The sequence below is a fragment of the Schistocerca nitens genome, chromosome 4 (genome assembly GCF_023898315.1).
Source record: "Schistocerca nitens isolate TAMUIC-IGC-003100 chromosome 4, iqSchNite1.1, whole genome shotgun sequence".
Taxonomy (NCBI): Eukaryota; Metazoa; Arthropoda; class Insecta; order Orthoptera; family Acrididae; genus Schistocerca; species Schistocerca nitens.
This window is the reverse complement of record NC_064617.1, coordinates 934,086,889-934,100,628: the sequence shown is the minus strand read 5'-3', so window position 1 is coordinate 934,100,628 and position 13,740 is coordinate 934,086,889. Positions and strand designations below refer to the sequence as shown.

The 13,740-nt window shown below is 36.4% G+C and overlaps 1 protein-coding gene across 1 annotated transcript; it reads right to left on the bottom strand.

Annotated features, from left to right (window-relative positions):
- Positions 1 to 700: 700 nt before the first annotated feature.
- LOC126253568 (uncharacterized) lies at positions 701 to 13,081 on the bottom strand. Its single transcript, XM_049954989.1, has 2 exons — positions 12,507 to 13,081; positions 701 to 1,078 (listed from the first exon to the last, which is right to left on the bottom strand). The coding sequence occupies exons 1-2, from the start codon at positions 12,733 to 12,735 to the stop codon at positions 765 to 767; spliced, it is 543 nt and encodes a 180-aa protein (XP_049810946.1). The 5' UTR covers positions 12,736 to 13,081; the 3' UTR covers positions 701 to 764.
- Positions 13,082 to 13,740: the final 659 nt, after the last annotated feature.

Sequence of the window (13,740 nt, the reverse complement as noted above, 5' to 3'; positions counted from 1 at the left end):
TAATTCTTTTACTCTGTAGACTTGGGAATAAACACATCATCAAATTTCACTAGTGTGTGTGTGTGTGTGTGTGTGTGTGTGTGTGTGTGTGTGGGCACACGCGCGCGAATGCGCCTGCTCTTGCGACCATAAGAGGGGGGAGGGGTGAGAACTGAGTTTGGACTTTGCTGCCATAAAGTAGTGAAATTTCTGCTGCATCACTAAATAATGAAAACAAAACTGAAGAATTTCTAGGAAGGATAGTATTAGTACAAAAAGAAATTGTCACAAGAAAGAGAACCAATAATAAATATCCTTTAAAGACTCCAATTTTTAAATATAGCTAAAAGCTGCATTCCCATCATTACAAAAATAAATAAATGAAACATAATAAAATAAAAAATAAAAGAACAATAGATGTTGAGCAAGAGGGGGAAGAGGCAGAAAAGAATAACACAACGGAAATGTTATTTCATTTTCAGTGCATTCCTAAAGTGAACATTTTGTAATGGAATATCTTTCATGATCAGTAAGCAAGTAAAAGCTTAAACAAGACATTAGTTTCTGTCAATATGAAATGTGGAACAACTAACATCCTGAAATATTCAACATTCCTAACACTTTCAATATGAGCAGTTCCAGGAAAGGAATAACAGAACAGAATAAGTAATAAATTCTGTATTGAGAACAATGTTATATATACATAACAATGCAAGCAAAGAGAACATCTATAAGTGTAACAATAAAGAGTTTTTGTCTCCTTGCACTGTGGTACAGAGAGATTACTACAAATTTCCGATGTAAGGAGATGAGTACAATAGTTTATCTTTATGCTTACACTGAATGTGTTTCAATAAATGACATTTATGAATAGAGCGATTAGGACAAAATGGACACTGAAATCTTCTTTCCTTTCCGCATTCAAAGGTAACATGTCTTTTGAGTGATGCCTTGCGTTGATACTCTTTGCCACATAAACATTTATATATTTCAGTGGTTTGATACGTATTAATTGAATCATCAGTTCCAAGCAAATAATTTGCTGTTGTTACACCCATTGCATTATATGGGTGAAACACAGATGTTACTTCAGATTTACCTGTAAAGGAAAAGTTCTGACATCAGTATGTGAATAAATGACAGATAATATACATACATTTAGGTATAAAATGCTAAAAATTAATGATGGATGCTAAAAATTAATGAGGAATACCATACAGTGGAAGAGCAGGATATTAATCAAGTGGATTATAGGCTTAATTTCTTTTCAGTCATATTTATTTTTAAGTGAAATCTCTGTCTTCTCTACTTCCACAACCTAATTACGTGTTCTGTTTCCTTATCATTTTTCAATTCCAGAACAAATGATGCTATATCTGCTCAGCTTAGTTTTATGAAAGCAGATTCTTTTAAGTGCTAAAATAATGATCACAAACTGAGAAATATTCTGTACGACTTTCAAGAGAAGAGTTTACAATCTGCCTCACAATATATTTTTATAAAAAGGACAGGCTGTTACTCATCTTTGTTTTTAGATATATTTTTCCCACGTGGAATGTTTCCCTCTAGATGATGTGACTTACCAAACGAAAGCGCTGGCAGGTCGATAGACACACAAACAAACACAAACATACACACAAAATTCAAGCTTTTGCAACAAACTGTTGCCTCATCAGGAAAGAGGGAAGGAGAGGGAAAGACAAAAGGATGTGGGTTTTAAGGGAGAGGGTAAGGAGTCATTCCAATCCCAGGAGCGGAAAGACTTACCTTAGGGGGAAAAAAGGACGGGTATACACTCGCGCGCACACACACACACACACACACACACACACACACACACACACACATATCCATACACACATATACAGACACAAGCATATATATATATATATACAAAGATGATGTGACTTACCAAATGAAAGTGCTGGCAGGTCGACAGACACACAAACGAACACAAACATACACACAAAATTCAAGCTTTCGCAACAAACTGTTGCCTCATCAGGAAAGAGGGAAGGAGAGGGAAAGACGAAAGGATATGGGTTTTAAGGGAGAAGGTAAGGAGTCATTCCAATCCCGGGAGCGGAAAGACTTACCTTAGGGGGAAAAAAGGACGGGTATACACTCGCACACACACACATATCCATCCACACATATACAGACACAAGCAGACATCTCACAAGCAGACATATTTAAAGACCAAAAAGGGCATCTACTGCCAAACAGGACAATAACCATAATGTAAAGTGTGCTTGCTAGGCGTGTGTGTGTGTGTGTGTGTGTGTGTGTGTGTGTGTGTGTTTTCTCCTTCCAGAAGAAGGCTTTGACCGAAAGCTCAATGTATAACAGTTATTTTGTTGTGCCTGTCTGCAACTCGTTTCATCATTAAGCTGTGCAGCGAAATATAATTTGTCTTATTCTAGCAATTTAATGTTCAGAATTGCTCATTTCCCTACACTAATTCTAACAGTTTATGGGTCCAGATATCAATGAATGAATTCAGAGAAAGTATTCCATTGTAAAGAAGGAAAAACTGTTGGAATAGTACTGAATAAGAAAGTGTGTTGTGAAAGCTATCAGGATGTACAGAAGTTTGCATAATGTATTACAGTGGTGGAAATATTTATTGAATCACCTCTTACAATTAACAATTTTTGTTACAATCATTGAATCACTGACCGAAATTTGCATGATTTCTCTTGATTTCTATCAGAAATTAATATACACAATAATTTTTGTCAATTTGTTTTTATTCTTAATTTTTGGTTCTATAAATATATTTGTTTTTTATAAGTCAAAAATTTCTTGAAAAATGAATGTAAGTGGATATGTCAGCTATTCTGTTTTCTATTCTGAAATATGAATACTAATGTTCAAAGAAACACTGCATATTAATGTTGTAACATAACACTGATGGATTTTAGTGTTTGTATTGCCTCATATGAGCACATTGTTGCATTTAATACTTTGTTGCTTCACCATGCACTTTAATCACCGCTTTGCATCATGCAGGCATTGAAAGAATTAACTTTTTAATGTACTCCTCACTCAGTTCATGAAACCACACACACAGACAAGGGTCTCCAACAGCTCCCGTTTATTCCATGGCTTCTTTTTGGTGATAGCATTTCCCATAACCTTCCAACAGTTCTCAATAGGATTGAGAACAGTGCTGTTTCCAGGCCCTTCTAATACTCAAACCCCATTTTGTTGAAGGAAAGATTTTACCTGAAATGTAGACGTATGTGATAATTAACCAAGAAAGTAATCTGCTTTGTGTTTGGTACAAATATTAGTCATAGGACTCACCTTCAATGCTCTATGGCAAGGAGCGGAGTCACATTGAAAAATGCAATTGGAAATATCTCCAAACTTGTCTCTAATTGTTGGCATAAGCTTCCTCTCAAGGATGCTTATGTAGACATCTGTGTTGACAGTGCCATTGGTGAAGTCCAGATGACCAACTCCGTGACTGGAAATGCACCCCCAGACCATCTGTCCTTGTGGGTGTTTGAATGTATGTGTTATACATGATGGCAATAATTCTTCACCTTTTCTTCATTGCACGAACACTTTTCCATCTGAGCCGTGCAGATTAAATTTGGACTCGTCTGAAAAGGTTACTTTGTTCCACATCTCTGGTGTCCATGTCGCCTTTGCCCATTGTAGTCGCTGCTGTCACATTATCTTGGTCAATAAAGGCTTCCTTCTAGGGTGACGGGCTGAGAGTCCAGCCTCCAGTAGTCTATTTCTTACATTTCTACTGGTTACTGAGATGTTGCACATTTCTTCCCAGTCTCGCTTTAGTTCAGTTGATGACAGTTGACGATCATTGAGCGAAAGCATTTTCAATATCCTGTCCTGTTTGGCAGTAGATGCCCTTTTCCAACCTCTTCCTTTTTCATGATCAGCATTTCCTTTTTCCCTGTATTTTCTCAGTAACCTCAAAACTGTAGACTGATTAAATCCTGTCTTAAAGGCTATCTCTCGGGTGCTGAGACCAACAGATGAACAAGCAAGTATAGCAGCTTTCTTTTCTGGCGTTAATTCAACTGACCTGCCCATCTTCTCACTGCAAAGTCTCAACTCAAAATGTCGGTACAAACACTGGTTTCATTGTAAAACCAAACGACAACAACAAAGAGTTGTGTATTGTTGGAAAACATGCATGAAGAAGTCAGATTATTAAGGCAAGACTATGTCAACAAAGTTTAGCAACAATGGGACTGGTATAACATGAAGCAAACTGCTGCAAAAGACAAAAAGATGAAGTAATTCATGGTGATGCCATAAATATTTCCACCACTGTAATTTTCTTGTTACCAATAAAGGTAATTGTGAAAAAGGAGAGCAGCACAAATAGAGTGACATGAATGTTATGAAAACTACATTATATGGAAATTTGTTTTGTGATACACTTACACTTGAAAGATTTATGAGATGTAATGACCAGTACACTGATGTCCACTGAGCAAAATTATGCACATAAAGAATAGACGGTAATATCACGTATGATATTACTGATTGATCCAGTGAACTATGCACACATAGAGATAATTGCGATGGCAAAATAAGTTTGGGACAAGTTACAGAGCGTATCTGAAGATGGATTTATTGCAAGAAAAGATGGATCACTCCACGAACTTGCACTCAATTGGATCAGCTCAAGAAATCCACAAGATAATATCTTTATCAAATCAACTAAGGAACATTGGATTCGAAGCTGCCGATAAATGGATATGCACATTATTGGAAGCAGGACTGCATGAAAACTACACACCTGTTATTATGGGGTTAGAAAGCTTAGGTATAATGGGTAAAACTAAAGATTCTGCAGGACATGAAAAGGAAATAAGTCAACTGCTACAACAGTTAAAAGGCGGGTCACATTGCACCCCAACGCCATGAAGGGCAAATAAAAAAGGAAAAAAGTACAATGCAAATACCGCAGAGAGGAGAACTACTAATCAAAGTAAGGCACCCTCCATTTATTATGCTTTTGGAAATAAAGGGTAACAGAGAATCAGAATGGATATTAGATACAGGTGCTTTAGTGTATATTATCAGAACCTCTGATATAAAAGGAGCAAAAATAGTTAATGAAAATGGAGAAATTATAGCAACAGCAACAAATGCTATGGTACAGAATGACTACAGTCATAAGTCACAACTGTGAATTCATCTGATGTGTTTAGTAACGGCTGTGGTTGGCACAGTGCATCATCATCAGTATAACACCAGCACTACAATATCGTATTTACCTGCCGATACCGTGCATGCGACTTTGATGCATACCATCTGATATGCACAGGAATACACATAGTGGATGTGTGAGTACAAATCGCGGACATATGGCCTACAACATATGGAAGTTTACGTCTGGCCGTGACTCGTGCACAGACAGCCAAATGGTAACGTGGCCACTCGCGATAAGTGGGAAATCCTGGTTTGTGTCCCAGTCCAGCACAAACTCTCATTGTCATCATTCCATTCTACAGCTGATGGTACCCATTATTTGCAATTGCGAACTCACCTGATGTGTTTAGTAACGCCTGTGGTCGCCGCAATGCATCGTTATCAATATAACACTGGCACTACAATATCGTTTAGCTCACAATTGGTTCACCTCTTACTTTAACAAAAGACAGCAAAAGGTCATTATCCACAGTGTTGAGAATGGCTGTGATGTGGGGTCTGAGAGGGGCACATTCAAATGGGTGGTGCCCCAGGGATCAGTGTTGGGGCCTCTCCTGTTCCTTATTTATATAAATGATATGCATTCTCATATTACAGGTAAGCTTAAAATATTTCTGTTTGCTGATGACACTAGCTTGGTAGTAAAGGATGTTGTGTGCAACACTGGATCGGTTTCAAATAGTGCAGTTCATGACATAAGTTTATTGCTTGTACACAATAAACTAAAAGTTTGTGACATAAGTTTATGGCTTGTAGACAATAACTCACAGTAATACTCAGTTTTTACAGTTTCTAGCACATAATTCAACAAAACCCAACGTTTTGATTTCACAGAATGGGCATATGATTAGTGAAACTGAACAGTTCAAATTTCTACATGTTCAGACAGATAGTAAACTTCATGCTGCCATTTTTACTATTCGAAAGGTATCTGAAGTGTGTGATCATTTGACACAAAAGTTAGTCTACTTTGCTTATTTTCATTCGCTTATGTCATATAGTATTATATTTTGGGGTAACTCTTCCCATTCTAAAAGGATAGTTTTGGCTCAGAAACAGGCGGTTCAGGCAATAAGTAGTGCAAGTTCGCGATCTTCTTGTTGACCTCTGTCCACTAGTCTGTGTATTTTGACATTGGCCTTTAAATATATAGATTCTTTACTGTCATTTCTTATTCCCAAGAATAAGCAGCTTTCACTCACTTAATCCTCGGCAGAAAACCAACCCCAATTGGATCGGACTTCCTTAACTCTTTTGCACAAAGGTGTGCAGTACACTGTTGCATCCATTTTCAATAAGCTACCACGAGAATTCAAAAATCTTAGCAGTAATCCACGTGCTTTCAAATCAAAACTACAGATTTCCCTCATGGGTTACTCCTAATCTGTTAAAGAGTCCCTTGAAAAATTGACCTGATTCTTATGTTATATTGTTGACTGCATTTACTGAAACTTATGGGTTGACTTTTTTTGGGTTCATAAACATTTTATTTTTATCCGTTATTACTTTTATGTTGTAATTTCATGTGCTGACACATTCCATGACCTTGGAGATTTGCTCCTCAATTTGGTCCGATGGAATTTGACATGTAAATTAATAAATATATAATAAGATATCAAGTAGAGCAAAGCAAAACTGAGGTACATTATTTATGCACAGAAAAAACAAAACATTTGAACAAGGACAAATTTCGGGAGATAATAAAGCAATATGGTTTTACTCGTGAAAGTGAGATTCACAATATATATTCAAAGGGGAGTGTCAGAAATATATGAACAATGTATTTCATAAATGTCTGTTTGTGCAGAAAAGTGTACTACATCAAGGGTAATAGACCTCTATTACGTTTTGTATACTCTGCGGTGTTACCTTAACAATGTACTGTTATGTGCTATTCTAACTAATCATGAATATTAAAATACAGCTTGTGCTACTCCGGAAATTTAGTGTTCAAAACGACTTGTTTCATTATGCTAGTTCTAACAAGCACATTATTCTGTCATTCAGTCATAGTGGCCAGAGGAAACTATAGAGTTTTTGAACTACATAGCCAAATTAGGGTACAAACAAATGACCTCTCAGGCACGATACTGCATTTAATGTGTGTAGGATGGTCCATAAGTAGTAGGTCTTACTTTGAATCAATGTAATGTCTAGCAGAAGTGCATGTTCTGAGAGAGTTACTTGTAACGTGTTGTAGAAGTACCATACTGCACTGTCGTTAAGAACTATTTCATTAAAAGTTACAGGATGAACTTCTGAAATAGCAATTAGTGGGATTCCTCTGGAGTTAGAAATTCAGTGTGTATGACTATATCCAGCAGTTGCTAGCATCCAATATGTCCATCACCATATGCATGCTCAAGTATGAGCTGGATGTACCAAAGCCTGAGACCAATGGACTTTTAAACAAACACTGTACTGGGTTGAATACACTGCATTCACAAAGACCAAAACTGTCATCACAAACTATCTGTACTCAAGATGTACCACTTTAAGATACTGCAATGTAACATTTCTGCTATATGTTACACATAAAACCTGTCAGGAGGTGCATTTCCTCTAGATGTTATGTTATTCAGTCTGAAGGTCACTCTGAATAATAGCAATTTGAAAGCTGTACCCCTTTCCCCTTGCAGATTAGTTTTCTCTGTAATATCCTTACAGCACAGCTGCACTGTAACAAATATGTCTGAGAAGACTGCATGCAGAATCACAGTTTGGTTGGGTCTGGGTGCTTGGTTCCTATTTGAGCTAGGAACATGAGGTAAAAAGCTTTTGGTTTAGCCCAGACCAGCGACCACTTGTATAGTCATTCAAACATCTGTCTTACTGTAGCTACATTACTGTATGTTAAGCAAAATTTGAGCAATGAACTGGAGCTGGTGCCCTGCCAGACTGTGTGAATCAATTAAGTCCTTTTGCAAAAGATTTTAAATAGGTGAAAATTAATGGTCAGCTATGGCACCATTTGTATGAGCACCAAAAATAGTCACCCTCATTTGTATTTCACGTCCAAAAACAGTCATCCCTAAATAACTTCAGACTGGAGCGACACACAATTCAAATTTGGTACAATGAAGTATTGGACCTTCATCTACAACAAGTTTTGACAGTTTGAAAAAATTTTTTTGTATTTCACATATACATTTTTCTGGGCTGTTTCTGAAATGTGGCACTATTACATGTACAAATCGGTTCAAATTTAGCATGAAGGTAGATAAATGGATAAAATCACAATGTAATTTTTTTATATAATAATCTTTATCTGTTGTTGAGATATGATGGTTTAAAGTCGAACTACATGTAGCGTGTAAAATTCATCTTATGTTAAGTGAATGTGTGGAAATGGTTTAAAGTGAATCAGATAAATAAAAAACGCATTCTTGGAACAAACTGAAAACTCACTTTCCAAAATTTTGCTTCTTTTGGATCTTACATGCATAAAATACATTTCTTGAGGCTTTTTTTTCACACAAGCCACTTCAATGTTTCAACATTGTGTGAACCAGTTAAAATTTTGTAGAAAGGTAGACAGGTAATTAATAGTCATCCCATTGTGTTGTGAAAGCACAATATAAGCAACATGGTTCGGGGGGGGGGGGGGGGGTCCAAGTCAACAAAAACCTACAACAGTCACCAACCTATGGCAGTCTAATGTCAAAATTATGCCAGAGTAAAAGTTGGGAACCAGAATCAAAAATGCTCCTATCATAGCACACGAATGGTAACTATGTCCTGGGCAGAGTTCAGGATATAGAAGAAGGTAATTAGCTTTTCAGCTTATCTGGCAGCTTCCAGGCCATTTAAATCAAAACATCTTTACATATTCCTGCTTCTCCCCAGCACAGTGTGCTCTACCAGGCGCACCCCATAACATGTCTGGTGAGGGTTGTAAGAACAAATAAACAAAGATGTTAGTGTTTCTGGAGGGTGGGATGCATCTCCACTAGGAAGTATCTGAGAGTGGGGTGTATGCATCCTAAATTTTAATGACACATTGTGTACAACATGACAAAAGCCATGTTGGATGACATGTGTCATGTTATATGACATGACATCACTTATCACGTTACTTCACTTGACACATATTACCTGATATGAGTACCAGTAAATATGTACGAGTACGAGTAAAAATGCATCAGTATGTCAATATGTTTCGATTTTAATGTCATTGAAGCTACCAGATCAGTCAAAACCCTAGTAGACTCCTTTTACATCCCTAATTCTGCCCTGGACATATTTGCCTTTTTTGGATATGAACATTATTCATTCTGGTTCCCAAATTTTACTCTGCCATTATTTTGACATTAGGCAGCCACAGCTTGGGAAGTGATGTAGATTTTTGTTGACCAGAGTGACGACTGATCAGGAGTGTTCATTGTTTTTCAAACAACACTGCTTGTGTTAGGCATTGTTATCGTTGGAGCCACAAATGGCGGCAGTCGAGTTTAGGCTCGTTCTGCACTCCAACGACACGCATTCTGCGACAGCCAATGAGCGTTCAGTAGTATTCTTGGTGCTCTGTTGTGAATATAGTAGCCAATCCCAGCATTAACCCTTTGGCTGCTGCAGCTGAGCATCTGGCTGGCTGTGTCGAGCGCGTCCTTGAGGTTGCCTAATCCGTTTACCTACACTAATGCCCATCTCCGTTGACTGCAACTGTGCCTGAGCTCTTTGCTTGGCCGACCTCACACTGTGCTGAGTATTTATGGAGCCAGTGTGGTTGCAAATGTCTGGCAGTTGGAGTTTGATCACCAATGTTACAAATAAACACAGTGTATCTGGATACTTATTCCATAGCTTTGAATCTGGAGATGAATTGCTTGATAGACATAACTTACACTTAAAAAGCTTATGCTGCTAACATGTAACTCCTCATCATAGGCTTTCTTTCATTTCCAAATTAGTTCTTCCCAATCATAATGAGGTCTCTGTAGACATCTGAATTTTACCTAACATACTGATACTTAAATTTTCAGCTTTTTGTACATAACTGACAATGTAAATGCAGGAGATTACATAATGATAAAATATTGATGTTTGTCTGCACTAGTGCAGTAATTCGCCTGCAAACAACTTTTGAGAGATGTGTCTGGATGCCAAGACACACTCAATAAATCATCCCCAGGGCATATATTCAATATTTCTGAATTCTCTTTACATAGGACGCACTTGGTATTATACAGTAGAAATAAATGATGATGTATGACTTTTGTTTAATAATTCATAATAATTCAATAAGGAAATACTAAGGTTTCTATACTATTGCTATGCATTAGTCTCATTAAAACACAAAAATGGCTTAACCAATCTGGTTTTTTTTTTTTTTTTTTTTTTTTTTTTTTTTTTTTTTTTTTTTTTTTTTTTGTGTGTGTGTGTGTGTGTGTGTGTGTGTGTGTGTGTGTGTGTGTGTGTGTGTGTGTGTGTGTGTGTGTGCGCATTCATAATTGTTAAGACGAGGTTTGTATGAAAGAAAAATTGCCTACAAAATTGGAAAATTCTGGAAATACTGAAATACAATTTTTCCATGGGATTTTCACAATCTTCATTGTTCACAACTGAAATAATCGATATGAATAACTCTTTTTTTTTTCACTATGCTCCTGGACTTTAAGCATCCAGTCTATGTTTGTCAGAATGGACTGGATGTTTCACGTGTCCATACATAAGGTGTTTGGCAGCGCAGTAATTCTTCTGGAGAGGCTCTTCACACTCAAATAATTTTGTGTTTTTATTTATTTACTTTTATTTTTATCTATTCATTTATTAATTGATTTATTTGCACTGTTATATTTCCCATCCTTCTTTCTCATCTGGGCTTTGGACCAGCAAAGACAAAGTTAAAAATATTTCTTTTAATTTTTGTACTTATTTTTCATTTTGGTTCCCCCTCCCCCCCCTCCCTCCCCACGTTTGGATCATCTAAGGACTATGCACCAATTTCAATGCTTCCTTCTTTGTTGTTCTTTCTTTTTCCTCCAGTATTCTTTCATCTTTTCACTATGTACCCTTTTTCTCTCCTCGGACCATTCTGACCCTGTCTTCTTCTCCCTCTTGCCCCGGAATCCTTCCATTTTTAACACTTTCCTCTTGAAACTCTCTCTTCCTGTTGCATCTTTTTCACTTACGTTGTTTCCTTCCAAATCTTTCCTAACTTATAGTATCCATGCTATTGTTGACTTCTTGTCCCAAAGATATTTAAAAATCTGTTTGGTTAACCTGTTGCTGTTCATTCTATCAGTATCCAAAAAATAGCAGTTGCCTCTTTCGTAGTGTTTCATTTATGTTTTCTACGTTGTGATAAACTTCTTCATTGCTTCTTAATTTCCATACCTCTGTATTTTTTGGTGGTCCAAGTATTTTTTGAATGATTTTTCTTTCTAGGACTTCAAGTTTGTGTAATTTTTAGTTCAGTACTAAACATTCACTTGCATAAAGACATTCTGGTTTTACTACTGTGTTGTAGTGCTGTATCTTTAAATTTTTAGACAGACACCTTTTCTTGTAGACATTCCTAGTTATTCCATAAGCTCTCTCCATTTTATGTACTCTTTCTTCTATAGCAAATTTTTCTAAGCCATTTTCTTGGATAATTTCTCGCAAATATTTCAATTTATTTACCCTCTTTATCTGGCCAATATCTGTTGCTAGGGATTCCAGAGCATTTTTTATATTTGTCATAAATTTTGTTTTTTCTATAGATATTCTTAAACCTGCTTTGTTGACTATTTCTTCTAAGAGATTGATTTGTATCCCAGCATTTGTTAGGTTTTCAGAAAGAATGGCAAAATAATCCGCAAATGCTAAACAGTGAATTTCAATGCATTTTTTTTAGTTCCTAGTCTGATTGTTGATAGCTTCTCTTCTTTTAGTTTTTGTTTCCATACGCAGTAAAAGAAGAGTGGAGACAGGCCAACACCTTGCCTTACACCTGTTTTTATGTTGAATGCCTTCGATATTTCACCCTGAAACTTTACTTTTGATTTGGTGTCGTGAGTATTTCACAAATAAGGTTTGCTAATTTAGATTTGATGCCAAATTCTCTCATCATTTTATCTAGTGTTTCCCTATCAACTGAGTCAAATGCCTTTTTAAAATCTATAAATGTTACAACTATATCTTTGGAGTTTGTAAGTCTGTGACGAATTATGGACTTTAGGTTGAAAATCTGTTCTGAGCAAGATCTGCCCTTTCTAAGTCCATTCTGATACTCTCCCAGTTGACTATCAAGTGTTTCTTCTACCTTGTTTAGCAGTATTGTTGAAAATATTTTATAACCCACTGGCAACAAAGATATACTCTGTAGTTATTTACATTTTGCTTATCACCTTTCTTGTGCGGATGGATGAGAGCCACTTTCCAGTCTTTTGGTATCTTTTCAGTTTCCCATATTTCTTCAAACATGAGCTGAAGGTTAGTTATAATTTTTGGTTGAGACCATTTAATAAGTTCATCTGTAATTGAGTCTTCTCCACTGGCTTTGTTGTTTTTCAGGGTACTTATTGCTTTTTTTAATTTCCTCAGCAGTAGGTGGTGGATCTGCTTCTGTATTTTCATGGAGATCTGGGAATTCTAGCTTACAGTTTGGTGCTTCACAGTTCAATAATTTTTCAAAGTACTTTCTTAGTTTTTCACAATTCTGGCTGTTGCTTAGTCCTACTTTACCATTTTCATCTGTGAAGCAAATACTTGGAGCTTGGTAGTCCTTTAGATGACTTTTAAACATCAGATAGAAATTCCGGGTGTTATTTTTTACAAAGTTGTTTTGTATGTCAAGAAGCTGCGATTTCTCAAAATATCTTTTAGAACTCTTTATTATTCTTGTTGTTTCTTTCCTTTGCATTTTAAATGCATCAAGGTGTTCAGGCTTCCCAGAACATTTCCATTTATTCCACTGCTTTGTTCTTTCTGTAACTGCTTCTTCACAGATTTCATTCCACGAGACTTTCTTCTTCATTTTTGTTGTTCCAAATACATTTTCCGCTGCCCTGTTCATTTCTTTGGATACTTCTTCCCATTTCCCTGATTTAGTTCCTTTAATTTCTTCCTGAAATTTTTTTATTACCTCTTTGGTGATGTTGAGCCTGTCTGTATTGTATTTAATTAATTTTTGCTGTCTCTTTCAGTTTTTATTGGGGAGAAGTTTCAGTTTAATCTTAGTCAGGTAATGATCAGAATCAAATTCCCTGTTTCTTGCTACTTTTACATTCGTTATTTCTTTAAAATTGCATTTAGAAATAGCCACGCTATCTAACTGGAACTCCCCTAGCTTTGGATTCAGAGAGATCCATGTTTCTGCCTTTTTTGGTAATTTTTTGAAGAAGGTTGACATTACCTTCAACTGAAATGTTCTACAAAGACTGATTAGTCTTGTGCCATTTTTGTTTGTCCTTTTATGAGCTGGATAATATCCTACTATTTTTGAAGCTATTTTTCCCTCCCTATTTGTGCATTAAAATCCCCCATTAGTATAACATTTGATTGTGGAATTTTTGATATTTCTTCTTCTAGAAGTTCCCAGAATGCTTCCACTTTACTTGGATTTTTCAAATTGTCATTGTT

Excerpts from the sequence above, each read along its gene's own strand:
- LOC126253568 (XM_049954989.1), bottom strand. The coding sequence starts at position 12,735 with ATGAAAATACAGAAGCAGATCCACCACCTACTGCTGAGGAAATTAAAA. Across the intron at positions 1,079-12,506 it reads CATCCATCCGCACAAGAAAG|GTAAATCTGAAGTAACATCT; the intron begins GTGATAAGCAAA and ends TTTCCTTTACAG.